Source organism: Dermochelys coriacea, chromosome 1 (genome assembly GCF_009764565.3).
Source record: "Dermochelys coriacea isolate rDerCor1 chromosome 1, rDerCor1.pri.v4, whole genome shotgun sequence".
Classification (NCBI taxonomy): domain Eukaryota; kingdom Metazoa; phylum Chordata; order Testudines; family Dermochelyidae; genus Dermochelys; species Dermochelys coriacea.
Genome location: NC_050068.2, coordinates 343,850,816 through 343,878,133, shown reverse-complemented (window position 1 = coordinate 343,878,133; position 27,318 = coordinate 343,850,816). Strand labels below are relative to the sequence as shown.

The 27,318-nt window shown below is 45.4% G+C and overlaps 1 protein-coding gene and 1 non-coding gene across 4 annotated transcripts; both read left to right on the top strand.

Annotated features, from left to right (window-relative positions):
• Nucleotides 1-1,530: 1,530 nt before the first annotated feature.
• Nucleotides 1,531-26,438, top strand: RBM17 (RNA binding motif protein 17). 3 transcript variants are annotated; one of them, XM_038412941.2, is made up of 12 exons: nucleotides 1,531-1,788; nucleotides 7,959-8,100; nucleotides 11,024-11,140; nucleotides 12,298-12,464; nucleotides 15,587-15,684; nucleotides 16,889-16,945; nucleotides 20,042-20,183; nucleotides 22,417-22,568; nucleotides 23,615-23,691; nucleotides 24,241-24,339; nucleotides 24,676-24,748; nucleotides 24,890-26,438. In XM_038412941.2, the coding sequence occupies exons 2-12, from the start codon at nucleotides 7,978-7,980 to the stop codon at nucleotides 24,991-24,993; spliced, it is 1,209 nt and encodes a 402-aa protein (XP_038268869.1). In that variant the 5' UTR covers nucleotides 1,531-1,788; nucleotides 7,959-7,977; the 3' UTR covers nucleotides 24,994-26,438. The 3 variants fall into 3 exon arrangements, with proteins under 3 accessions (XP_038268869.1, XP_043355035.1, XP_043355026.1); XM_043499091.1 differs by having other exon boundaries at nucleotides 1,557-1,787; nucleotides 23,618-23,691; XM_043499100.1 differs by lacking the exons at nucleotides 24,676-24,748; nucleotides 24,890-26,438 and having other exon boundaries at nucleotides 1,555-1,787; nucleotides 24,241-24,395.
• LOC119850253 lies at nucleotides 6,390-6,551 on the top strand. The gene has a single exon (XR_005290790.1). It is a non-coding gene; the product is annotated as a U1 spliceosomal RNA (small nuclear RNA).
• Nucleotides 26,439-27,318: the final 880 nt, after the last annotated feature.

Sequence of the window (27,318 nt, the reverse complement as noted above, 5' to 3'; positions counted from 1 at the left end):
TGCAGAACACTGGGGGCTTGGAAGTGGAGCTGGTAGGATGTCCACACATGAGAAGACTAGGGCTCTAATGCAACTCTTGCTAGCCCAGCTGCAAAGTGACTCCTTAAACTTCAGTTCGCCAGGGAATGGTTAAAAAATCAGGACAAAACAACCAACAGGGCCTGGGGAAAAAAAGGGACGTTTGCAGTACTGTCAACCTCAAGGGATCAAAAATCATGATCTGTCCAGGACTCAGAAGCACTTCTGCAGTCCCCCTCTCACTGTCTTGGGACTTCTCTGCCAGGGACTGGGCAGCATTTCCCTGAGACTGCCACATCCTTGCCTTCTGCTGCTCTGGGACTTGGCAATGCTTCCCCAACTTTCCCCTGCCTCCTGTGGCTCCAGGACTTCTCTGTTTCCAGAGCCCCAGCCGTGCTGTGCTGGGAAGCGTGACCACGGTAGGTTCTGGGCAGAGGACAATCCCTGGGGCAGCAAGAGGCAGGGGAGGGGAGTCAGAGAAAAGCAGCTGTTGCTGCTTTGGGGGGGCGGGGGGCAGCCCTGATCATTGCAGGATCAGAGGAGCTTCTTGCATCATTGCGACAGTGGGTCCCAAGAGTCGTGAGCCAGTCATGAGAGTTGGCAATGCTGCCTTTGTGATTTCCTGGGACCTGGGGTCAAGCTGATAAGGCCTGTATGGCAGTGTTGGGTGAGGTGATCCCTGTGTTTAGTGTGTGTAAGGTTTGGGAAGCCTGTTCCCCTTCGATCTCACACTCACACGGGCATCTCTTGCAAAGACATTAGAGAGACAAGCTGGGTGAGGTAATATCTTTTATTGCAGAGGATCTCAATCTTTTTTTTCTGAGCCCCTCTCCCTCCCCCCCATGCTATAAAAAACCCCATGGCCCACCTGTACCACAACAACTGTTTTTCTCCATATAAAAGCCAGGGCCGGTGTTAGGGGGTAGCAAGCAGGGCAATTGCCTGGGGCCCCACGCCACAAGGGGCACCTTGAGGCTAAGTTGCTCAGGCTTTGGCTTCAGACCCAGGTGGTGGGGCTCAGGGCCCCGGGTTGCAGTCCTGCGCGACAGGGCTTCAGCTTTCTGCTCGGGGCCCTAGCGAGTCTAATGCCGGCTATGCTTGGCAGACCCCCGGAAACCTGCTCGCAGCCCCCCAGGGGACCCCAGACCCCGGGTTGAGAACCACTGTTTCATTGGTTTCAGAGTAGCAGCCGTGTTAGTCTGTATTCGCAAAAAAAAAAAGGAGGACTTGTGGCACCTTAGAGACTAACAAATTTATTAGAGCATAAGCTTTTTAATGCATCCGATGAAGTGAGCTGTAGCTCACGAAAGCTTGTGCTCTAATAAATGTGTTAGTCTCTAAGGTGCCACAAGTCCTCCTTTTCTTTTTACTGTTTCATTGGACCAACTTCTTGAGGCAGTGATGGGTTTCCCCTCTGCATGCAATGTCAGGTTGCCGACGCTAGGGGTCAGCAGTGGGACAGCGCCTTCGGCTGCGCTCTCTAGGGCCACGCTGCGTCATTTGCGGAACACCGCCCCTCAGATACGAAGTTGGCGCAGTGCCGCGTTTTGGGGATCTCCGCCCCATCTCCCGCTCTCCTTCTGCGCTGTTCTCGCAGTGCCGCCCGGCCGCCTGCTCTCCGCTTACGGAGTTTGCGCAGCTCTTCCCTCGCTCCCCCGGCGGACCGAGTTTACGCAGCTTGCGTACGGGGTTGGCGCAGCGGCCGCCCCACACGGCCACAGCCTTTCCCTGCCTCCGCGGCGGCGGTTCGCTGGCGGGGCTCTGCCGGGGGTGAGCGATCCCCGCGGCCCGGCGCTACTCGAGGCCGGGGCGTGAGGCCGCGCCGGGAGGCCCCGTTTCCGGGGGGGGGGGGAGGGGCAGGGCGGGAATCCAGGGGGGCCGGGCCCGCTCGGGGGCTGCTGGGGGTAGCTCGGGGGCTTCGTGGCCGGGGGCCGGGGGTAATTCCGGGGCTTGTTGGGGGCAGATTATGGGGGGCTGGGCCAGCCCAGGGGCTGTGGGGGCTAAGGTGGGAGGCTTGGGGGGGCTAATTCAGGGGTTATAGGGTAGTTTAGGGGTTTCCTGGGGGGCAGAGCGGGCGGTGCATGGGGGGCTGGGCCAGCCCAGGGGCTGTGGGGGCTAAGGTGGGAGGCTTGGGGGGGTAATTCAGGGGTTATGGGGTAGTTTAGGGGTTTCCTGGGGGGCCGAGCGGGCGGTGCATGGGGGGCTGGGCCAGCCCAGGGGCTGTGGGGGCTAAGGTGGGAGGCTTGGGGGGGGCTAATTCAGGGGTTATGGGGTAGTTTAGGGGTTTCCTGGGGGGCAGAGCGGGCGGTGCATGGGGGGCTGGGCCAGCCCAGGGGCTGTGGGGGCTAAGGTGGGAGGCTTGGGGGGGGCTAATTCAGGGGTTATGGGGTAGTTTAGGGGTTTCCTGGGGGGCAGAGCGGGCGGTGCATGGGGGCTGGGCCAGCCCAGGGGCTGTGGGGGCTAAGGTGGGAGGCTTGGGGGGGTAATTCAGGGGTTATGGGGTAATTTAGGGGTTTCCTGGGGGGCAGAGCGGGCGGTGCATGGGGGGCTGGGCCAGCCCAGGGGCTGTGGGGGCTAAGGTGGGAGGTTTGGGGGGCTAATTCAGGGGTTATGGGGTAGTTTAGGGGTTTCCTGGGGGGCAGAGCGGGCGGTGCATGGGGGGCTGGGCCAGCCCAGGGGCTGTGGGGGCTAAGGTGGGAGGTTTGGGGGGCTAATTCAGGGGTTATGGGGTAGTTTAGGGGTTTCCTGGGGGGCAGAGCGGGCGGTGCATGGGGGGCTGGGCCAGCCCAGGGGCTGTGGGGGCTAAGGTGGGAGGTTTGGGGGGCTAATTCAGGGGTTATGGGGTAATTTAGGGGTTTCCTGGGGGGCAGAGCGGGCGGTGCATGGGGGGCTGGGCCAGCCCAGGGGCTGTGGGGGCTAAGGTGGGAGGCTTGGGGGGGGCTAATTCAGGGGTTTTGGGGTATTTTAGGGGTTTCCTGGGGGGCAGAGCGGGCGGTGCATGGGGGGCTGGGCCAGCCCAGGGGCTGTGGGGGCTAAGGTGGGAGGCTTGGGGGGGTAATTCAGGGGTTATGGGGTAGTTTAGGGGTTTCCTGGGGGGCAGAGCGGGCGGTGCATGGGGGGCTGGGCCAGCCCAGGGGCTGTGGGGGCTAAGGTGGGAGGCTTGGGGGGTAATTCAGGGTTATGGGGTAGTTTAGGGGTTTCCTGGGGGGCAGAGCGGGCGGTGCATGGGGGGCTGGGCCAGCCCAGGGGCTGTGGGGGCTAAGGTGGGAGGCTTGGGGGGGGCTAATTCAGGGGTTATGGGGTAGTTTAGGGGTTTCCTGGGGGGCAGAGCGGGCGGTGCATGGGGGGCTGGGCCAGCCCAGGGGCTGTGGGGGCTAAGGTGGGAGGCTTGGGGGGGGCTAATTCAGGGGTTATGGGGTAGTTTAGGGGTTTCCTGGGGGGCAGAGCGGGCGGTGCATGGGGGGCTGGGCCAGCCCAGGGGCTGTGGGGGCTAAGGTGGGAGGCTTGGGGGGGGCTAATTCAGGGGTTATGGGGTAGTTTAGGGGTTTCCTGGGGGGCAGAGCGGGCGGTGCATGGGGGGCTGGGCCAGCCCAGGGGCTGTGGGGGCTAAGGTGGGAGGCTTGGGGGGGGCTAATTCAGGGGTTATGGGGTAGTTTAGGGGTTTCCTGGGGGGCAGAGCGGGCGGTGCATGGGGGGCTGGGCCAGCCCAGGGGCTGTGGGGGCTAAGGTGGGAGGCTTGGGGGGCTAATTCAGGGGTTATGGGGTAATTTAGGGGTTTCCTGGGGGGCAGAGCGGGCGGTGCATGGGGGGCTGGGCCAGCCCAGGGGCTGTGGGGGCTAAGGTGGGAGGCTTGGGGGGGGCTAATTCAGGGGTTATGGGGTAATTTAGGGGTTTCCTGGGGGGCAGAGCGGGCGGTGCATGGGGGGCTGGGCCAGCCCAGGGGCTGTGGGGGCTAAGGTGGGAGGTTTGGGGGGCTAATTCAGGGGTTATGGGGTAGTTTAGGGGTTTCCTGGGGGGCAGAGCGGGCGGTGCATGGGGGGCTGGGCCAGCCCAGGGGCTGTGGGGGCTAAGGTGGGAGGTTTGGGGGGCTAATTCAGGGGTTATGGGGTAATTTAGGGGTTTCCTGGGGGCAGAGCGGGCGGTGCATGGGGGGCTGGGCCAGCCCGGGGCTGTGGGGGCTAAGGTGGGAGGCTTGGGGGGGGCTAATTCAGGGGTTATGGGGTAGTTTAGGGGTTTCCTGGGGGGCAGAGCGGGCGGTGCATGGGGGGCTGGGCCAGCCCAGGGGCTGTGGGGGCTAAGGTGGGAGGCTTGGGGGGGTAATTCAGGGGTTATGGGGTAGTTTAGGGGTTTCCTGGGGGGCAGAGCGGGCGGTGCATGGGGGGCTGGGCCAGCCCAGGGGCTGTGGGGGCTAAGGTGGGAGGCTTGGGGGGGTAATTCAGGGGTTATGGGGTAGTTTAGGGGTTTCCTGGGGGGCAGAGCGGGCGGTGCATGGGGGGCTGGGCCAGCCCAGGGGCTGTGGGGGCTAAGGTGGGAGGCTTGGGGGGGGCTAATTCAGGGGTTATGGGGTAGTTTAGGGGTTTCCTGGGGGGCAGAGCGGGCGGTGCATGGGGGGCTGGGCCAGCCCTGGGGCTGTGGGGGCTAAGGTGGGAGGCTTGGGGGGGGCTAATTCAGGGGTTATGGGGTAGTTTAGGGGTTTCCTGGGGGGCAGAGCGGGCGGTGCATGGGGGGCTGGGCCAGCCCAGGGGCTGTGGGGGCTAAGGTGGGAGGCTTGGGGGGGTAATTCAGGGGTTATGGGGTAATTTAGGGGTTTCCTGGGGGGCAGAGCGGGCGGTGCATGGGGGGCTGGGCCAGCCCAGGGGCTGTGGGGGCTAAGGTGGGAGGCTTGGGGGGGGCTAATTCAGGGGTTATGGGGTAATTTAGGGGTTTCCTGGGGGGCAGAGCGGGCGGTGCATGGGGGGCTGGGCCAGCCCAGGGGCTGTGGGGGCTAAGGTGGGAGGCTTGGGGGGGGCTAATTCAGGGGTTATGGGGTAGTTTAGGGGTTTCCTGGGGGGCAGAGCGGGCGGTGCATGGGGGGCTGGGCCAGCCCAGATGCTGTGGGGGCTAAGGTGGGAGGTTTGGGGGGCTAATTCAGGGGTTATGGGGTAGTTTAGGGGTTTCCTGGGGGCAGAGCGGGCGGTGCATGGGGGGCTGGGCCAGCCCAGGGGCTGTGGGGGCTAAGGTGGGAGGTTTGGGGGGCTAATTCAGGGGTTATGGGGTAGTTTAGGGGTTTCCTGGGGGGCAGAGCGGGCGGTGCATGGGGGGCTGGGCCAGCCCAGGGGCTGTGGGGGCTAAGGTGGGAGGCTTGGGGGGGGCTAATTCAGGGGTTATGGGGTAGTTTAGGAGGTTCGTGGGGCAGGCCAGCATGCGGGTTGTTAGGGGTAGATTGATAGGAGTTAACGGGGGGCTTGGCTATAGACTGGGGGGGGCATCGGACCCAGCTAGCTGGGGGGCTGGTGAGCTACTTAGGAGGCTTGGAAGGGGGCTGGGGCTGTCAGGCTTGAAGAGCGGCTCTAACAGCAGCTCCCAGGGCCAGGCCTGTTCTGGGGACCAAGGGGGTGGCCAGGTCCAGTCAGCTGGGCTGGTTGGCTGCAGGCCTGGGGGGGGTGACGATTTGGGTGATGGCTTGTGGTCCAGCGCTGGGGCAGTGGACCTGAATGGCCGTGTCACTGTAAGCTCCCGCCACAGACTCAGGCATCGACCCAGCCCTTCTTCCTTCGTGCATCTTAAGCTGTGAGGGTCTTTTATATAAGACTTCAGTGATTGAGATGTTCTTGGCTCTGTTCAGGGGGCCAGTGCCTATAGCCCTTCCCCTCAGAACTGGGGTTTGTCACCGTTTCCCTCCATTCCTGTCTGTCCCACTACTGGTGTTAGTGTTTCTTTACATGTGGCCAAGTGATCCTGATACTGGCTTTTCAGAGGCTTCTGCAGTACAAACAATAGCAATAGCTCCAGCGAAAATTCCCATCTGTTTCTATGCAGTGTGCTCTGCCCCAGTTGACCCCCTTATTTCCATCCCAGTGCAAGATGAAATCAGTTTTCTGTGTGCAGTGAACTTTGTTACATGATCTTCGATATACTGTATAATCACTGGTTTATTTGTTACGTATTTCAAAGTGTTCATGCACCACCTCTAAGAGCACAGCGTTAAACGTAAATTATGCTAGTCACTTCCAGTGAGTTGTATAACAAAACCACCAGGGCTCGGAGTCCCAATGTATTTGAATGGTCAGATTGCTAGAAGCAATGCATCGAAATTAACATGAAGCTGAATAATGTTGGATGATGGTCCATCCTGACCATTGTTCAATGAAACTAATGAAGTTTTTGCTCACATACTTACCTGGCAGAGGAGATACCATGATCATGAAGGTGGTTTTTTCTGGGTGAGGCTCATCCACTGCACTGCGGGTCTGCTGACCTCTGCAATTTCCCCAAATAGGAGAAACTCGACTATAATTTGTAGTAGTGAGGGACTGTATTCATGCTTTCCCGTGGCTTTTTGGGGACTTCAATAGGTGTAACGTATCTTGATGCAATATAACTTGTTTTCTTTACCTGTACAATACTGCTCTGGGTCCTCATTTTACTGTCAATCATCACATGGCATAAATGTCACTTTGGCTTCAATCCTGCTGTTGGTTCCACACAGGAAAATCCTTGCTCCTCTGTCATTAGGGCTCCACTGCATGGATCTGATTGCAGGATCAAGGCCTTAATAGTGAGAGGCCCATGACTAGAACGTGTTACTGATGACAGTAGGCTGAGATCTCTTAATGCAACTGGGGTGGTTGGATGCAGGCCTGGGGATGATAACTTTTGCCAAAATCCTCTTCAAATTCAGATGTAACATCACATGGAGAGTTTTTTTTTCCCCATGCTGTTGATGTTATGCATTTTTATTGTCTATAATTTGAAAGGCATTTGGGGGGCCTTTGTGTGCTATGGAAATGTCAGGTGATATTTTGGCAAACCTAATTAGTGTAGAAGGATATTGGCTTTTTACTTAGTAGGATGATACAAAAAAGTTCTCAAGTGTAGCAGGAAGAGTTAAATTTAAAAATCTACTTATAGGCATAGATTTTAAGACATTATGATCATCTAGTGTGACCTGCATGATGCCACGGGAATTCACCCAGTAGTTTCAGCCCATAACTCAAGGGTGGGCAAACTTTTTGGCCCGAGGGCCACATTGGGGAATAGAAATAGTATGGCCGGACGTGAATTCTCACAAAATTGGGATGAGGGTGCGGGCTCTGGGGTGAGGCTGGGGATGAGGAGTTTGAGGTGCAGGAGGGTGCTCTGGACTGGCGTTTGGAGAGCGGGAGGGGGATCAGGGCTGGCGCAGGGGGTTGGGGCATGGGGAGAGGCGCAGCTTCGAGTGGTGCTGACTTCAATCGTGGTGCGGGCTGTAGTTTCACCGCTCCTGCCGTAACTTCTGTTTCAGCTGCGGTGTACATTTTAAAAATACAACTAGTCTTGATTTAAAAGTTTTGAGTGATGGTGAATCCACCACATCTAACACCACAGACGTAATATTAGAAAATGTCTAATATCACTTGATACCTGGGTGACATTTATGGAAGCACTGCACAGCTTTTTGAATGGTAACTTGTTTTATTGCCCTATGGTCTTTATGAGAGAGACAGACCCAAGTACCATTTTCTGGGGGGGAAAAAATTAGGGACTAATATGTTGCTATTTCTTCATAATTTGCCCTTGTTTTGGAAAGGAAATTTACTGTAGGTCTGTTGATGATCTTTAATATTTCTTTTAAAAAAACCAGAACCCTGCCCCCCCGACACCTTGGAGTCCAAATGTTTCCAAAATAATATTTAGTTAATTTTAATAATGTTAGACATAAATAGTTATTAATTCAGCCTAACTTTTCTTTTGTCTTTTAGTTTTAAACAGAAGGGGAAAATGTCACTTTATGATGACCTGGGAGTGGAAACCAGCGATTCAAAAACAGAAGGCTGGTCCAAAAATTTCAAACTACTGCAGTCTCAGTTGCAGGTGAAGAAGGCGGCTCTCACTCAAGCAAAGGTACAGATTTTGCTGCTCCTGATGGCTCAAGGTTGCTGGCCATTGGGAATGCTGTCTTTTTAAATTTTTCTCCTGAAATGCTGGTCTCAGTAAGATTTCCTTTGTACTGAGCACACTGCGGAGTGTACATTTCACACCTGTACCGACTTTTGGATGCATTGTCAGGCTTTGTCCTTCAGTTGGTAGTGGGCAGCACTAGTAGAATACTCCTGGTGAATTCTGTGCCAAAAAAATTAAAAATTCTGCACACCATATTTTAAAATTCTGCATATTTTTTGTCAAAATACCACAATATAATCAAGCTAGCTTCAAATATGTTGGTAATTTATTTAAACTGCAATACAGTGGATGGAGAATGGGAGTGGGGCGCATTGGAGAAAAACATCAAACCCCTTCTGTCTAATAGTAATGTAGCTAGTATTGACCCTTTACTCTTAGATATTAGTCAACAAATATATGCAGCCATATGCTCAGTGTTATATTGTAGGCAACCGAAGATCAAGTGAGGATTGAGTACTCAAACTCATAATTTATACTGGCTACTGACCATCTCCAAAAAGGTCAGTAGCAAACAGTTCATAGAGCACATTTTGGTTGGAAATTTTTTCAAACATTTAGACCAGTTCTAATCACTAAAGCACCATAAGCATTTATAAGGTCATACTTTCCTTTACAAATAAGGCTCCTTTACACCACTCTGGCAATGTAAAGGAGCCTTAAAATTTTTATACTCCTGGGGGAATTCACTAAGAACAATGGGAACAATTCACTAAGCAGGCAGGCTACTATATTCTGCTCTGCCTGAGGGAACAGAGCCGGCCCCACGCCTGCCTCTTCAAAAACACCCCAAAGCCCTGCCCCTCCACGCCAAGCGTGGTGCAATAGCGAGTGAGAGGGACACAGTGTCTCTCTCTCTCTCTCCCACATGACTGCCCACCCCTCCCCACCATGGTGATTTACGTCTCAGCCGGCTGCTATAGGTGCCCAAACTGACCTGCCTGCACTGCTGGGGCATGGGTGCAGGACTGCTCTTGTGCCTTCCCTTTGCTTCCCTGTTAGAAGTCATTTTTCTGCAGGGAAGCAAAGAAATCTGCGGGGGCCATGAATTCTGTGCGCATGCAGTGACACGAAATTCCCCCAGGAGTATGCAGTGGAAGCAAGAACAAAGTGGTACAAGTTCTCTGAGACCCTTCATGTAAAGTATAGCATAATTAATATATGCACAGCATGGCTGTGGGAACTGCTCTCATTTCTTAAATAAATAATGGAGTTAAGTGTTGATGTGGAGCCCAAATTTAACCCTGAAGACATTAACTTAGGTACTTAAGTATTCTAAAAATAAGTGAATAGGCAAGGCTGGTTCAGCCTTTGATGGTAAATTGGAGATGTTCAATTTTTTGTGCTGCTTGGTATTTGGTAACTGTTGCTGTTGGCCAACTTGCATCATTTCTTGCTTATCATTTTAAAAACCTCCAGAGGCTGCGGTGTGATTCCCGGTATTGCCAGTCAGGTCAGAGATTGCTGCTGAGAATATTTCCAGTCCACTTAGACGGTTGAAAGGAAGGCAGAGAAAGTATAAACTAATTCCTTCAGGGAAAACGAAGAAGCAAGTTTGTACCAAGCTGTCTTCTCTCTCAATATATTACATTTACCTAGGGGTAATTTATATATATATATATATATATATATATATATATATATATTATATTTACCTAGGGAGGTGGTAGAATCTCCTTCCTTAGAGGTTTTTAAGGTCAGGCTTGACAAAGCCCTGGCTAGGATGATTTAACTGGGACTTGGTCCTGCTTTGAGCAGGGGGTTGGACTAGATGACCTTCTGGGGTCCCTTCCAACCCTGATATTCTATGATACAACATGACATCATCATTGTCCTACTTCTTTTGTTGATGAATGAATGTATTTTTCGTGTGCTTCAGTCACAGGCTGCTGTTGTCAAAGTTTCCATAGTTTCTGGTGCAAAGATCATCAATTAGAAGAGGGAAAATTATAGTTAAACTTTTAAATAGTAAAATCCTTTCTTGGGGCTAAATCGTGTTTTCAATTACCCTTGTGGAAATCAGTGCAATTACTCCAGATTTATGCTGCTGTAATTGAGAGCAGAATTTGGTCCTTAATTTACGAGTTTTGTACAAATGAAACCTGAAATAAAGCTACAACTGATGTGATCTTTTAAAGCACCCCCTTCTGTTTGGTTCTGAGGCATGATGTACCAATCTCAGTCTGTCTTTCCTTGGAAACCCATCCAACTATATATATATATATAAGAATGTATTAATCCTGTTTTTAGAAAGTTCTATTTTCCTCATGATGAAATGTGAAAAGCAACAGACTTTAGTGAAAGAAAAGACCTATTCTGCTGCTTATATTCAAACAAAACTCTCCATTGAGGAGATCCTCTCAATTTTAAAGGTATATTTTCAGTTCTAGACTTAGAAAACCAGACACAGTTCCGGTCTGATCCTGCTCCCGTTGAAGTTAATGGCAAAACTCCCATAGACTTCAGTGGGGTAGGATCAAGCCCTTTAAGAATAGTCATGGTTTATGTAGGATCTGTGTTCCTGTATAAGCTTTACAGCGGCAGTCAATAAACTCTAGCCCTAGAGCTGTATTGTTACCCATTGTGCTGGTGCATAAATAACATATGAAATGAACAATCACAACTTCAAGCACTGTTAGAAATGCTGAGGAAGGACTATATGTTGGTAAAATGAAAATGCAAGTGGTATGGTGAGTTTTGCATGAGGCAGAGAGGCAAGATTGAGGCCTGAGACGATATTCATCCAATTTTAAGCTTTCTTGAAATCAAGAAACATCTAGTTTAGGAATATGAAGTAAATACTCCTTTTTTTAAAAATGAATGTATTGTCTTCTCCTGCTTTTTTTTTGTATTTTGATGGTTTCAGAGTCAGAGAACAAAACAAACGACAGTCCTTGCTCCAGTGATTGACCTGAAGCGAGGGAGCTCTTCTGATGACAGACAGATTGTAGACACGCCACCTCATGTAGCTGCTGGGTTAAAGGTATGGCTAGATCAGCTTAAAAACACAGCAGATTACATGTGATTCTGAATTCTCATTTTCTTTCCTTGCCTTCTGTAGTAGTCTGCATTTTACTTATTAATTTACTTGTCCTACTGGTCTAAGCTGTTCTTCTTGCTTTTAGCCTCTCTTCTGTTCAGACTTATTTTCACTCACAAAAATTCCAAATGTATGCAAACTTCTCCCTGTGCTATAGTCTATAAATCTATAGATCACTGAGGGCATGATTCCATGGCGGGGTAGGGGGCATTATGTGCTCTACAGGGATGTGATTTCTAAAGTTCACTGACATGTTGCACATCAGTTGGCCCATGTAAACTCTGTTGGTGCACTTTTCCGTAGTACTGTTTGAAAAAGTATAATGTTCAACCACAGTAAGGAACCTTTAATGTGCACCAGGAGAGTATACACAGGCCAATTAATGTGCAACTCATAAGTGCACTTTAGAAATCATAGCCCTATAGAGTGCATTACCTCACCGTGTAGACAAGCCCTTAGTGTTCTTAATTGAACTAAAAAGTATGCGTTTACATATCGCCTTTCTTTTGAGGAGCTCAGGGCACTTTGCAAGCAACCCTGTGAGGGAGGGAGGTAGGTTGGGGGGAAAAAATTAAATTGCGATCCTACCATGCTTAGAAGTGGTCTTTTATAACAAACAGAAGAAATCTAATCTAATCTAATCTCCAGAGCAGATATTCCTTCCAGATGGAGTAAGAAGGGTTGAGGATGTCAATCCATAATATAGTAGCAGACAGATGAAAGAAACCTGTGAGCTTGCATCCAAGCATCCCTCCCAGCCCTACGCAAGCAGGCTATAGTTTTGGATAGAGAACTTATTGGGTATTAATGTGACCTTAGCTATGCTTGTTTGGCACCTCTTTGTGTTTGGAAGGGAGGGGATGGGATAGTTGTTTTCTGCACACAAAAAATTGAGCAAAAAGTGATATAGGGTAAAATCTTTACCATTGAAGTCCATGGCAAAACTCTCATTGACTTCACTCAGACTAGGATTTCACTTTCTATCTAAGCAGTCTGAAGATATTAAACTTATTTGTTGGTCATGGTAAAAACAGCTGGCTTATTCTGCTGCTGCTCTTAGGTGGCTGATCACATTGATATTTATGCTTTTTCTGTGTAAGGATCCCGTACCTAGTGGTTTTTCTGCAGGAGATGTGCTGATTCCTTTGGCTGATGAATATGATCCTATGTTTCCCAATGATTATGAGAAAGTAGTAAAACGCCAGAGGGAGGAACGACAAAGACAGCGTGAGCTGGAGAGGCAGAAAGAGATTGAAGAAAGAGAAAAGTAAGACTTTAGTTTCGGTTCCTGAGATGGGACACTTTTTTTTTTTTTAATTCAGCGTTCAGTTAAAAAAAGTTAACTGCATATTGTTGTTTGTGGCTTCTCAAAGCATGAGAGAAAATATTCCTCAATCCAGGTAAAAGCATTGGTGTCATTAAAATAAGCATTTACTCTACAGCTCCTTGGTTCCTGTATGATGGTGTATTTTAAATTAGTAGCCGATTAATCTTATTGGATATCTAGCAGGTGTTTCCCCTGTTATTTCAATACAATATTGAAAACATGTCCAGCTTTATTAGTAGGATTAATGGGCCAAATTCCTCCATGATGTGTGTCCTCTGTAGTCAATGAAGTTACAAGAGGGATAACCTAGGTCCTACTTCTGCTAATTCCCTCTACCTTTCTGGTCAAGTAGACTGCTTCCTCTTCTTTTAGTCATGATCACCATCCTTCCAGTGAAAGAGGACTACCTGGGAGACTCTGAGGCCCTTTCATGCTGTTCCTTATTTGGGGTCAAAGGGTTACTGAAATCTGAATTAACCTTAAGGTAATTCTACACTCAGGCTGGAGGGGTAGTTTTCAGCTTGGTTAGATGTGCGCACACTAGCTTTGAGTGAGCTAGCATGCTAAAAACAGGTGTGGCTGGACAGGTTAGCTATCGGAGTAAGTACTGAGGGTCCTGGGTAGGTTTGTACTCGGGGTGGCTGGCTGCCCCTGCTGTACTGCCATGGCTATACTGCTGTTTTTAGATACTATCTTGATCAAAGCTAGCACATGTTCATCTACCCAAACCAGAAATTACACCTCCAGCTGCAGACTTAGATGTACCCTTACCTACAGCTTCACCATTGATTGCCAGGGCTCCTCCTTATTTTTCTGTAAACCCAACAGAAGAGAGGGGAAAAAATACATAATGAATATTGATAGCTCTACAACAGTGGTGGGCAACCTGCGGGCCACATGCAGCCAGTCAGGGTAATCCGCTGGTGGGCCATGAGACAGTGTTTACATTGACTGCCTGCAGGCACGGCTGCCCGCAGCTCCCAGTGGCCGCGGTTCGCCATTCCCGGCCAATGGGAGCTGCAGGAAGCAGCACGGGCTGCAGGGACGTGCTGGCCGCCGCTTCCCACAGCTCCCATTGGCCAGGAACAGTGAACTGTGGCCACTGGCCGCTGCAGGTGGCCGTGCCTGCAGGCGGTCAATGTAAACACTGTCTCGTGGGATGCATGCGGCCTGTCGGGTTAATCCGCTGGCGGGCCACATGCAGCTGGCGGGCTGCACGTTGCCCACCACGGCTCTACAACCTTAGGAAACAAACAAAATCATTTTTTGAAGATGATGTCATGAGATTTGAATATGAGATTACTCTATAATGTGTTTCAATAACCAAGTCTGCACTAAGCAGGTATGCATTGTTGCGGCAACACAAATATTTGTATAGTGCAGTCTCTAGAAAATATATTTGGGGATATTTGCTTTTTAATACAGAGAGTCTTTTGAGAGTATTGTCAGGTGCCTCAATGATATCTAACTGGGGACCTCTATTCTTAACTAACCTCTGTTAGCACAATTTTGAAGGCTTGTGCTGAGGATGGGACTTTTTTCCCCTTTGTGTTTGAGGCTGTTGTGTAATATTTGTAAATGTCTTACAAGTACCTACTTTTTTCTTTCTTAAAAGAACACAATCTGGGCTGTCATGATCCCCATTTAAGATTGTATTAAAGTACATGCAGATATTACATGACTTAAAACATGACCCTAAGGTCAAAGCAAATATTTTTATTTTACTAATCTACGTTTTCACCGATTTGAGATTCATACATGGTGAATGCTTTGACTGATTGAACCATGGTGATGTTCTTAATCTTTGGTTTCAGAGTAGCAGCCGTATTAGTCTGTATCCGCAAAAAGAACAAGAGTACTTGTGGCACACAGCCCCCCAACCTGAAGCAAATACTCACCAGCAACCATACAACAAAAACACTAACCCAGGAACCTATCCTTGCAACAAAGCCCGATGCCAACTCTGTCCACATATTTATTCAAGTGACACCATCATAGGACCTAATCACATTAGCTATGCCATCAGGGGCTTGTTCACCTGCATATCTACCAATGTGATATATGCCATCATGTGCCAGTAATGCCCCTCTGCCATGTACATTGGCCAAACTGGACAGTCTGTACGCAAAAGAATAAATGGACACACATCTGACATCAGGAATCGTAACATTCAAAAACCGGGGGAGAACACTTCAACCTCTCTAGCCACTCAGTAAAAAATTTAAGGGTGGCAATTTTGCAACAGAAAAGCTTCAAAAACAGACTCCAGTGAGAAACTGCTGAGCTTGAATTAATATGCATCCGATGAAGTGAGCAGTAGCTCACGAAAGCTTATGCTCTAATAAATTAGTTAGTCTCTAAGGTGCCACAAGTACTCCTTTTCTTTTTGTGAAACTAGATACCGTTAACTTTGATTTGAATAGAGACTGGGAGTGACTGGGTCATTACACATATTGAATCTATTTCCTTAAGCTAAGTATCTTCACACCTTCTTGTCAACTGTCTAAATGGGCCATCTTGATTATCACTACAAAAGTTTTTTTCTCCTGCTGATAATAGCTCATCTTAACTAATTAGCCTCTCACAGTTTGTATGGTAACTTCCAACTTATCTGTATATGTATATATATATCTTACTATATGTTCCATTCTATGCATCCAATGAAGTGGGCTGTAGCCCATGAAAGCTTATGCTCTAATAAATTTCAGAGTAGCAGCCATGTTAGTCTGTATCTGCAAAAAGAACAGGAGTACTTGTGGCACCTTGAAGACTAACAAATTTATTTTGAGCATAAGCTTTCGTGAGCTACAGCTCACTTCATTGGATGCATCAATTTGTTAGTCTCTAAGGTGCCTCAAGTACTCCTTTTCTTTTTGCGAATACAGACTAACACTGCTGCTATTCTGAAACCTTGCTTGTAAGAGACATCTTAGCTGATAAAGCATCATATGAAATGCAGATGAGGAGCTAGTAATGAAATTCACACTGCAAGCATTTCTCTGAAACATTAGTTCTTTTTTCACTTGATAGTTTCTTACCATAATTCCTATCCCAATTATTAGGAGACGTAAAGACCGGCATGAAGCCAGTGGGTTTTCAAGAAGACCAGATCCAGATTCTGATGAAGATGAAGATTATGAGAGAGAGAGGAGGAAAAGAAGTAAGAGAAGAATTGTCTAACTTTATGTCCTTGGGCAAATCAAATTCTCCGCAGTCAGTTTTTTGCTGTAAACTATTCCTCCCTTCTCACCCCAAGATTCTAGTGTCCATTGGCCTCCTATAATACATTTGTTACTTTATTATGGAGTAGCTGTTGTAGAGTAGGAAACCACATTCTTTTTTAGGGGTAAAAGAGACCCCTTTTTTGCCTGTGAAATTCCCTTTTAACGTTAGTTTTTAGATACATTAGTATCTAAACTAGTATCATTAGTATACGTTAGTTTTTAGATAATTTTAGAAATTAGAGATTTCTGAATGATGTAAGCTCCAGTGAACAGAGGTGCATGAGCTCATTCTTGTGGTTTGATTTTAAAAGATTGAGCTCTGACTTCTCTTAATGTGTGTAATCACTGCACCTCTCCTTATTTGAAAGCCCATGGAGCCACATAATAAAATGCGGCTCTGTGTGGATGGATATCTCTCTCAGTTCAGAGAAACTAAAAATCTGCTCTGAATTTCAGTAGCAGATTCACCGTTGGTAATACAGAACCACTTCTTTAGACCTTCATTTTTGAAACAGGGCTATGTTTAATAAATGTGTATGTTCTGTAATGTATGTTTAAAACTACTTTGCCATTCACGCTTCACTGACTGGAAAAGGCCCTCTGTTTCGCACTCTTTTGTTAATGTAATTGTCCTTGAGTACAATATAATTTTTTAGTTGGCTTGATGAGCAAACAGTCTTTGAGTTGAGGTTCCATTTTAATGCAGTCTTTACTGCTGCAGTCTTTATTGCTACAGTCTTCCAAAATCACGGGTATTGATTTTAAGGCAGTTATATTGCATAATTTTTATTCACATCCCTGTAGCACATCGGCTTGGTATGATATGGTACCCTCTGATATATTAGAAATCTTAAGTTTGCAACAGTTTATTAACTATCACCACTAAGATTTCCAGAGTCAGATGCTTTTTCCACTCCCTTGATGCTTGTTATTGGCAGCAAGTTATATAAAAATGTGCGTGCGAAGGCCTTCAGCGAGCACCATGATTTCTTGTAGGAGTCCTGGGGTTGTATGTTTGTGCTTCTGGTGGCCACCTTGCATTAATGTGTCTGGAAGAATTTTGTTATCTCAAATGACAAAACACTTCATCTGCATGAATGTCTTACATTCCAATCATGTGATTTATAATTTCATTCACAGGCATGGGAGGTGCTGCCATTGCACCACCTACGTCTCTTGTTGAAAAGGACAAAGAACGTATGTATACCAAAATCAGTGGTTTGACCTTTATATTCTCTTACCCTGGCAAAACAGTTTAAGTCCCTACTTCAACTTTCTGCTCAGCGAGGGACAGATCCTGCCATTTCCCTGCACAGGCATAGAGGTCCCTGGTTGCAGTGGAACCGCTGCAGAGGGTAGGGGAACAGCGTGCTAGGAACTTGAGCAGGGGATTTGCACCACCTGCATGCTTCAGAGCTGCAGTTCACAGGGTTTTCTTCTGTGAGGAGTGGTATAACTGGCTGGTCCATAATGTCATGGATTGTGTCAGCCATTCACATGCTACAGAAAGGAGGAAGTGCAGCAGGTAGACCAACCATGCAGCTGCAGAGCTGTTTCGCGCCATATTGGTGGGCAGGGGAGGATTTCTCCACCCTTCCCACACCCCTGGGTACTCTTGTATATGTTCTGTTTCAAGGGTCTGTGTGTAGGGATGGGAATTTATCCCTTGGGAGGTGAGGGCTGGGTGATTCTCAGTTTCTCAGAGAGATTAGTTTTAAAGAAAAGATTGCAATATGTGTATCAGGGCATTTAAATCAAGGCGATTTAAATCACCAAGTGGAAAGCCTCAGTTTAAATCATCAATTTTAATCAACTTTTCCATTTTTATTTCAATTATTTTCTAAAGAAAGGTGCATTTTCATTGGCTGATACAACCATTAAAACATGTTGCTTTACAATTAAATAGAGCCTTTGCATTATTTTTTGCTACCTGGGAAGGTGCATTATAACTATATACCTTTATTTAAACAATTATCTAACTTAATTTTTTTTTATTCTTATTAATTGTATATTTTTATTGTGTTAGAAAATAGTGAATGATAATTGTTTACTGGATAATTAACTCTTTGTTCGTGATTTACATGAAGCTGCATTAGGATGGTAACTAGAATTTAATTAAACACACAAAATATCATATAAAATTTACTTTTATTAAACAGTACAAGTCCTAAATATTGTACATGACCTTTTGTGCCATATGTATAAAGCTTGACCTCACAGGTTAGAATCAATGGGAAAACATTTTTCTTTATATAGAAAAGCAGCCTTTAACTCAGAATTTTTTATAGAAGCTTATGGATTCAGCATATTCATTTTTATTTAAATGTTTTAAGAGATTCTGATAAGTTTATGCCTTAACATATTTTGTATTAAATTCAGATTTAGTTTCAAACAGGTTTATTTTTAAAAAGAAAAACTTACAATTTAAATAAAATAAAAAACACACTCAAACTTTTTTGACATTTGTTTTGTAGATTTAGCTTTTAATTAAAATTCATTATGCATGTACAAGTATAAATGTTTGTTTGTGAGTATTTTATACATAAGAACTCTTTCTCTTGGGAGTCCTGAAATGGTATATCAGAATAAGGTGGTGGTGGAGGGCAGGGAATTGAGATGTAAAGGTTGACTAAACTAAGACTAAGTGGGGACATAAATGTCTGCAGATATTTTAAGGTTGTAAACACCAAAGACAAAGAAGAATTCTTTAGGGGAGTATAGTTAAGAGCAATTGGATGGAGTCAAGGAATGTTAAATATAGGGTAGAACTCAGAAAAAATAACCTAAGGGTGTGATCTCTTAAAGTGTGAAATGATCTCATAAGGGAATCAATGTAAGCCTTATTTCCTGACACACTTATATCTAGACTGGACAAACCCTAAAAAAAAAAATTACTACAGGGAACAATCTTGCATTTGGACAGTAGATGGACTGGATTACCTGAGTGAGGTCTCTTCTATCTCCGCTTCTATGATTTCCCCAAACTGACATCTAACTTTTTGTTTAGGTACAATTAGTAATTAACAGAAGTAATCACTCTGAAATGAAATCGTAGTATTATATATGCAAACTCACTCGCAACTTCACGCTTGTCTGCCACTTTTCTTAGCACCACCATAGTTTGACTTGACTTGTGAGACTGATATGCTCATCTCACTTGGGAATCTGTTATTCCAAAGCTATCAACAGAAGAGGAGCCTTTCAACACACAGTTTTTAAGTTGCATTAGTTCTATCTTAAGGAGTCATTCTTCCTATGCATAAGAGTCCAGAGCACTCCTTTTAAACCTCGTTACCAAATTTTGTGCATAACCCAATCTTTCCATAATTCAGTTCGTGATTAAAGAACAAACGTTTGGGTTCCCTCTTTCCAGAGAAAAGGAGTACTTGTGGCACCTTAGAGACTAACAAATCTATTTGGGCATAAGTTTTCGTGAGCTACAGCTCACTTCATCGGAAAGCTTATGCTCAAATAAATTTGTTAGTCTCTAAGGTGCCACAAGTACTCCTTTTCTTTTTGCGAATACAGACTAACACGGCTGCTACTCTGAAACCTGGCTTTCCAGAGAATTTACTGTTGAGGAGACAAATGGCCTTAAGATGCAATGGAGAATTGAAACAAACTAACAAAGGGCAGCTAAGTAGAGATGATAGAGCCCTTATTACCTGTAGAAACAAAAAATCAGTGTAATATGCCATACAAATATATCCCCAAACACTTCAGAGGTTAAACCTAGTTACAGAGAGGATTAATAGTGGAGAGGAGACATAGTAAGTTGTATGAGCAAGGAAAATAAAGGGCCTGATTCTCATTTACACTAAGGGCTTGTCTACATTACTTGCTGGATTGACGGGCAGCGATCGATCCAGCAGGGTTCAATTTATCGCTTCTAGTCTAGATGCGATAAATCGACCGCCGAGCGCTCTCCTGTCAACTCCAGTACTCCACCAGGGCGAGAGGCGCAGACGGAGTCGACGGGAGTGTGTCAGCCGTCGACTTACCTCAGTGAAGACACCAGTAATTCAGTTATTCACATAGCTGAAGTTGCGTAACTTAGATGGATCCTCCCACCACCCCCGTAGACCAAGCCTAAGACCGCGTTGTCTTACTCTGGCAGTATAAAGGACCTTAACAGGCAAATTATATTTACACTACCTTTAAGAGGCCTCAGTGTAAATGAGAGAGAGGCCCATGATGCTGTTAGATGAGATTTGAAAATGGTGGGAATTGATGACCTATATAGTTCATCAAATGTATTTTGACCAACTAGTAAATGTCTCGTGTTTCTTCCAGCTGTACCATCTTTTCCATTTGAAGAGGAGTCAAGACCTCGTGCACCATCTGCCAAAGCAGCTATTCCTCCCCCAGTGTATGATGAGCCAGAAAGACCGCGGTCCCCAACAGGGCCTAGTAATTCTTTCCTTGCTAACATGGGGTAAATATCATTGACAAGTTAACATTTCATGAGAAGTGCCTCGCCGGGGGAGAGGATGAAAGTTAAAAATATTGTATCGGTATGCAGAAGAACATACAGTCTTTGCATGTATATTCTTCACTGTAATAACTTAATCTGAATGCATACATGCCCACCCAGCAGGAAATGTAGTACACAATGGTTTTGTGTGAATTGGGCCAATGAGTTTGAGGAGGAATGGCCAGTTTTTAGTCAGTTCTGGAGCCCTCTCCAGTATAAAGGTTTATGGCTTGCCCATGCCAAGCTGGTGTGGCCAATTTGTAAGTATGTGTGGCTAGTTCAAGACCCCGAGTGCTTTTTCCTGTTTTTGTCAGAGGTGTGTTGTTTGTAAACTTGAGCAAATCACTGATTTTTTTTTTTTTCAGCGACATTGAGCATCTCAACTCTGTTTGAAGTTAGTGGCAGCTGTGGGCGCCACACCCTTACCCAATCTGTGCCTCCGTTTACTCTTCTGTAAAACTGCTTATAATTCCACCTAGGGGAATATAGCGAGGCTTAATTAATGTTTATAACGTGCTTGGAGACCTCTACTGAAAGGTGTAATATTTATTTGTGATAATTATGATTATATTCAACACCACACATGTTAATTTGTATGTAACTGCAGGATAATTACAGTACTAGCACTCACAAGAGTCACAGCCATGAAAGTAAAAAGAAAAGGAGTACTTGTGGCACCTTAGAGACTAACTAATTTATTTGAGCTTAAGCTTTCGTGAGCTACAGCTCACTTCATCGGATGCCGTAGCTCATGAAAGCTTATCCTCAATAAATTTGTTAGTCTCTAAATTGCCACAAGTACTCCTTTTCTTTTTGCGGATACAGACTAACACGGCTGCTACTCTGAAACCAGCCATGAAAGTGTACAAGTATTTTATAGAATACTAATAACTCACTTTTTCTATATTTATATACTTGTTTTTCATGCAGTTTTTCTTATAAGGTTTTTTCATCCCATCTGAAAAAGGATTCCCCCAATCTATTGAGTCAGACCTAGTTATTTTCTCTGGTTAGGATTGTCTGGAGACCTTATTTTGAATCAGTGATCCAGAGCTTTCAAGTACTTTTAATGTATTATTTGTATTTGACTGTATTGTGTATTTGAGAAATAGCTAAATGGTCACTGATCTTTCATTTCTCTTTATAATCTTTCATTCCTATCAAGTTAAAAAAAATCTTTTCAGAGAGTAGGATCTTTATACTCTGGTGCAGTGTAAACTTCTGTAGCCTTGTAAGGCCTGTCACATCTTGACCCATCCATTCATGATCTGCAAATGAAATGTTGAAAAGACATAACACAAGTTGTGTTTTGAAAAGGCCCATACTTTTTTGGTTGTGTAGCGAACTGTTGACTCACAATTTCTTTCATGGAAAATTAAAAGGTGGAAAAATCAAGACCAATTACAAGGAAATACTTTTTCATACATGTCATTAAACAGTGGAACTCATTGCTACAGGATGTCATTAAGACAAAGAACAAGATTCAGAAAGGGGTTGGACATTAAATGGGTATTGAGAATATCCTGAGTTGTCATAATACTAGTTTTGTGAAAGGGATATTGAGCTTCAGGACCTAAGCCTATCTGTGACCTAATATGGAGGACAGATTGCCCCACATCTGCTACTGTGGAGTTCTTATGCTTTCCTCTGAAGCATCTCATGCTGGGCACTGTCAGACTAGATACTGGAGTTTCTGGACCTTGAGTCTGATCCATTCTGGCTGTTTCTGTGGAATCTGTGACACTGATGTTCATTGCTAATGAAAATCGTGCTATACCTAAAAAGTGCAAGCAGCTTTATTCAGTGATTGAATTGTCTGTGTCCCTATCTGTAATCCGGGGATGATGATAGTTAGTCAGCTTTGTAAAGTGCTGTAAATTTTTAGGTGTTATAAGCTCCTATATAAGCTCTTCTAATCGATCTGCATGTAATAAGATTTTAGGAGTTAGACTATTTTATATGTTCTCTTAAATATTATGGCAACACTAAACTAAGACATGGGTTGTAAACTCCTTGGCAGAGCAGCTGTAGATAGCATCTGCACCCAACAGTTGGTATCGCAGGGCAGTATTTGGAACTTGCTTATTGCAAGGGCCTGTGTTGAGTTCCTTTGAGCACTAAGATGAAATGTGTTGACAGTGCTGCTTAAGAAATTAAATGAATGGTTGACAACCCGTTCTTTTTCTCTCAACAGAGGCACCGTAGCTCACAAAATCATGCAGAAGTATGGTTTCAGAGAGGGCCAAGGGCTGGGGAAGCACGAACAAGGGCTAAGCACAGCACTATCAGTAGAAAAAACAAGCAAGAGAGGTGGAAAGATCATTGTTGGTGATGCTGCAGATAAAGGTAACTCGATCCCATTCTGTGGGAAGCTGTTCGCCTTGACGGTTTCTGAGACGGGAACAGGAGTTAAGTTAGGGATCCGGCTCAGTGGTGGCTTTTCTTGTTCTGTTTACCCTATATCTTTGTACATAATGTCGACTAGATGTGGAACATTGATGAGTGGTGACAGTTTTTTCTTTGTGGACATTGAAGAATTTAAGTGTTAATTGATCTGGGCCCTACTGCTTTAAATTTTCAGCTCTTCATCCTCTTCACCACCACCCTCTCCAGTTCCATTCTGTGCCTTTCCTCAGTGTAGTCAGGCACCTCCCCTTCCTGCCATCTCATCTCCCTGTTAAAATGTGCTCCCTGCACAAGCAGGTTCCTTCTCAGCATGCACCTTTTAGCAGCTGTCTTTTCCGCTGCTGCTTTCCAGCCCAAAGCTCAGGTCAAGAGGGGAGCTCCATGTGAGCACAGCCCAAGCATGGAGGACAGGTGCCAGGGGTGGAGTGAGTTGGGACACAATCCAAGTAAAAGTCATTCTCCTCTCTACAGTAACACCCTCACTTAACAGCCCTTAAAAACAGCCATATTCCAGGTTATCACCATTGGGAAATTAAGAGATAAATATAATGTGCAAAAGCTACTGCACATTTGTAAATGCTGCTTTTTGTTCTGATCGCCTTCTCCTTCGTTTCCTGGTAACACTTTATAGGCATGGTTGAAATCATACTTTCCAAGCAGAGTCCCCTGATCTGAAGTCCAGTGAACCTTAGAAGATCTGGTATCTTAAAATTGACAGAGGATTATTGGCAAATGAAACATTGCCTGTATTTCAGCTTGGTATTTGTGCTGTCATAGTGATCTGAACAGCCTGTTAAAACAGAGCCAATTGTTCTAGTAATTACAAGTAGCCATGAAGTGACTTGGTTCAGTGAAAGGCTGTTACTCCGAGACTACATTTAGTGGTTTGTAACTGAATGCAGCTATTGGAACAGTTCGATGAAGGCCCCCCAATGAACATGTTCTAAAAAAAATTTAACATATACCATGACTTACTCTCTTTATAGTAGATGCATCCAAGAAAGCTGATTCGAATCCATTAACAGAGATACTAAAGTGCCCAACGAAAGTGGTCTTATTAAGGGTGAGTCAGGAGAACATTTAACTTCACATTTTGTAATATAGACTGTGTTTCAATTTTACTGCTCAAACCCCTTTCTCCTGTTATAAAAGCTCCATGAGATGCAAACTTTTTCCCCCCCACATTGTGCACTGTGGTGTCATTCTTTTCCTGCTGTATTGTTGGAAAATACCTAACAGTTGCCATAATACCTGTGATTATTAGTCTTGATGTGTCTAGCGTGGGGACTGAAGAGAAGTCTTGTTTTTTGCCGTTTGAGTACATTGAAAGTACGAGGTTTTGATCAATAACTTGTGATAACACAGCTGATCTGTCCTGTATTAACCAGTTAACATGACTTTGGGCCATACAAAGGAAACAATAACTCAAGGATAGCATCTTAGTGCCAGGGAGTTGTCTAGCACCATGTGATGTTAGAATGGGTGGCCTATGATTTGATGAACTGACACTTATAACTCATTCATAGTTTCAGTATAATGCTCCCCCTGTGGCAGGATGCACCCTTTGTTTAGCATCGATCTGTTGGATTGGTTTTCCTCCCTTTACTTGCAGAACATGGTAGGTGCTGGAGAGGTTGATGAAGATCTAGAAGGTGAAACCAAGGAAGAATGTGAAAAATATGGCAAGGTTGGGAAATGTGTCATCTTTGAGGTAAGAATTAATTGACCCCTTTCTCCACCACGTCTATAAATGCTTAACTTTTCAGATCAGGAAGTGGGATTGTTTGGTTCTTGCTGCGATAGCCTTGTACATCAAGTTATTGTGAAGTTTGGCATCTAGCAGCTTAGGGCTATAGACCTGTTCCAATGAACAGCCTTTCCCCAGAGAGAAGTGGGACTCAACCTGGCTAGCACTGAGCACCACATTGGCAACTTAATGGGACCACAGCTGGTTGCTGTATGTTTTTAATCCTACCTGCTTTTCCTATAAAGCCCAACAGGTCATAGCTATATTTTGACCATTCTGATCAACTGTCTCTTTTATCAGATTCCTGGTGCCCCTGATGATGAAGCAGTGAGAATATTTTTAGAGTTTGAGAGGGTTGAATCAGCAATTAAAGGTCAGAGATTGCTATAATTCCTGTTAATTTCCAAAAGTTGATTTTTAAAAATAGTTATTTTTTTCAAGCAGAACTGTGTTTAGCTGGAGAATTGTTTACCTTACTCGGTGTTTAATGACCTGTTTTTGGCTTGGATTCCAGCTGTGGTGGATCTGAATGGAAGATACTTTGGTGGACGAGTGGTGAAGGCTTGTTTCTACAACCTGGATAAGTTCAGAGTACTGGATCTGGCAGAGCTAGTCTGATTTAGGGACCTAGCTCAAGTTGTCACTGTGCCAGCGATTGTGTTTTCAGCTGGAGGCTGGGAGTAGAGAGGAGATGGCAGCATTCCAAGCAAACTGGAAACAAGCCCCCTTGAATGGATTTTTCACATTCATTGTGACTGATGCTTATTTTGTTTTGTTTTTTAAGTATAAATCCTTTGAAAGATTCACATCTGTGTGTTTTGATTGCACACGTTGTTTACTGGTCTGGAATCCTGTTTTTTGTAGCTTTCAATTAATTGCACTCTCTTGAAAACCACCGCTGAAGAGCTGTTTTGTCTTTTTCTGGTTTCCTTGTTCTAGTGCTGTAGTATGGAGTACATCTGCTGTGAGCAGCAAGCTTTGGAAAAGAACTGTGAGCTGGGATATTTTTCTTTTCTGATGCTTCGTGGCAGAATCTCTACTCAGCTCATAAACCTCCAGTTTCCCCAAACCAAAGTAATTTGGGGACTCTGGACAGGCAACAGCTTCTCTGTTCTCTTCTGACTCATTAAGGACTTGTTTTAGGGAAAATCTTTTCCGTACCAGAATGCAGAGAAAAGTACCAAGGAAAGAATTTGAAATTCTTATTCCACCCCCTGAACCTAGACAAAATACATAAATTAAACCCATGAGAACAGGGAGAGAGAACTTTATGCAACTAGCCATCTAGAGCTGGAGATCTATGTATGAACCCCAGTTTACATATTGTTTGAAGGTCTCCAAGTGGACACTTCATCAAACCGCCATGCTATCACGGATTATTGGCCATCTTTGCTTGAAAGGGCCAGGACTAATCTATTAGGGGAGTTACAGGTCAATACTGAAGGGCATGTAAAGCTTGGGGGAGCTGCCGCCTTCATGCTTGGTTCTAGCCAGAGTCATCTGTGTTTTCACTTCCGCTGAACGCCAAATCTGTCCACTAATTGTTTTTTTTTTTTAAAGTGGCATGGTGATGGCACTTGTAGCTCTGTTTAAGCCTCATTAGATCTATTGAATGTTTTTTAAGGGCCGAGCTTTTGAACTCCTCTTGAAATATTGTGAGTTGTACCAGTGTGTTGAAAAGAATCCATGTGTAAGAATCCAAAAGACTGTGAAACGTTGGATACAAAGAACACTAAAACTGTTCTGTCTCACATTGACTTGTACATAACAGCTTACTCCATTGTTTTGTGAAATAACTGATGCCTTGGGCTCGGAACATTTTTCCCGTGTGTGTGTGTGTGTGAGAGAGAGAGAGAGATGGCCGTGGATCACAGTAGAAGTGCCACAGGAATCGTACAAAGATTTAAAATGGATACTAGCCTCAAGAGCCTTTTAGCTTGCTGGAGGGTGAGATACTTAGATGTCTTTTCCCAATGTATAAATGTATTTTTATGGGTGTAGGCCAGTAGTTGATCAGTGCTGTGAATATCTTATGTCACTACATTTTTATCAGCTGATCCCTTTAAAAAAAACAAACACCTTGATCTTGTTGGGTTTTTTTGCTTATGATATTTTTGTCTGTTTACTTCCCAGCAATCTCTGTGTGAACCTTTGTGTCCTGATTTACAAACTTTTTAAAAAACAAACAAACTTGTATTCTACCTAGTGTATCTGCTTCTTTGCTGTTTTAAATGCAGATTTTTCTGTCCTTCAGGACCTGACCTCCAAATCAGTCACCTGCACATTGTGTTTTGGACTGTTAAGCCCATAGTCTCTTGGTGGTGATGGTTGGGATCTGCTTTTACAAAACCTTGACTACAGACATTAAGGACTTATTCCTGAATGAGCAGCAGCATGGCCTATGGATAAATCACAGGACTGGGGGCACGGGATCTGGGTTCTATGTTCAGCTCTGCCATCGATTTGCTTTGTGACCTAGAACAACCTCTTTGTGTTTTAGGTTTCCCATGTTTAAGATGAGGAAATGCCTGTAATAAGGATGAGGCTTAACTTTTTTGTAAAAGATCATTTGAACAAAGGCTCTGTTGAAATACCCTGACCTGAGCATCCCAATTTAACTCTACCCAAACCTGCCCTAAAATGTCCTTTATACTGTGTCACTTATTAATTGCACTTGCTTCACCAAATATGGATGCCCTAATTTACTGCCTTTAAACATTTCCTGAGTAAAGGGGTGTGGCCTGTATTTGTGACCAGCTATTGGTGTCCAAGAAACAAAACTTTAAAACCACTCTTCCTGCGAGTGAGTGTCAGAATGACTGTCCACTGGTCAGGGCACCCACCTGGAAATGGAAGACCCCAGCTGCAGTCCCCCCTGTTTTAGTCACTCATTGATCCACAGTGGAACAGGTTCAACAGGAGAAAGTCAGGCAGCACCACATC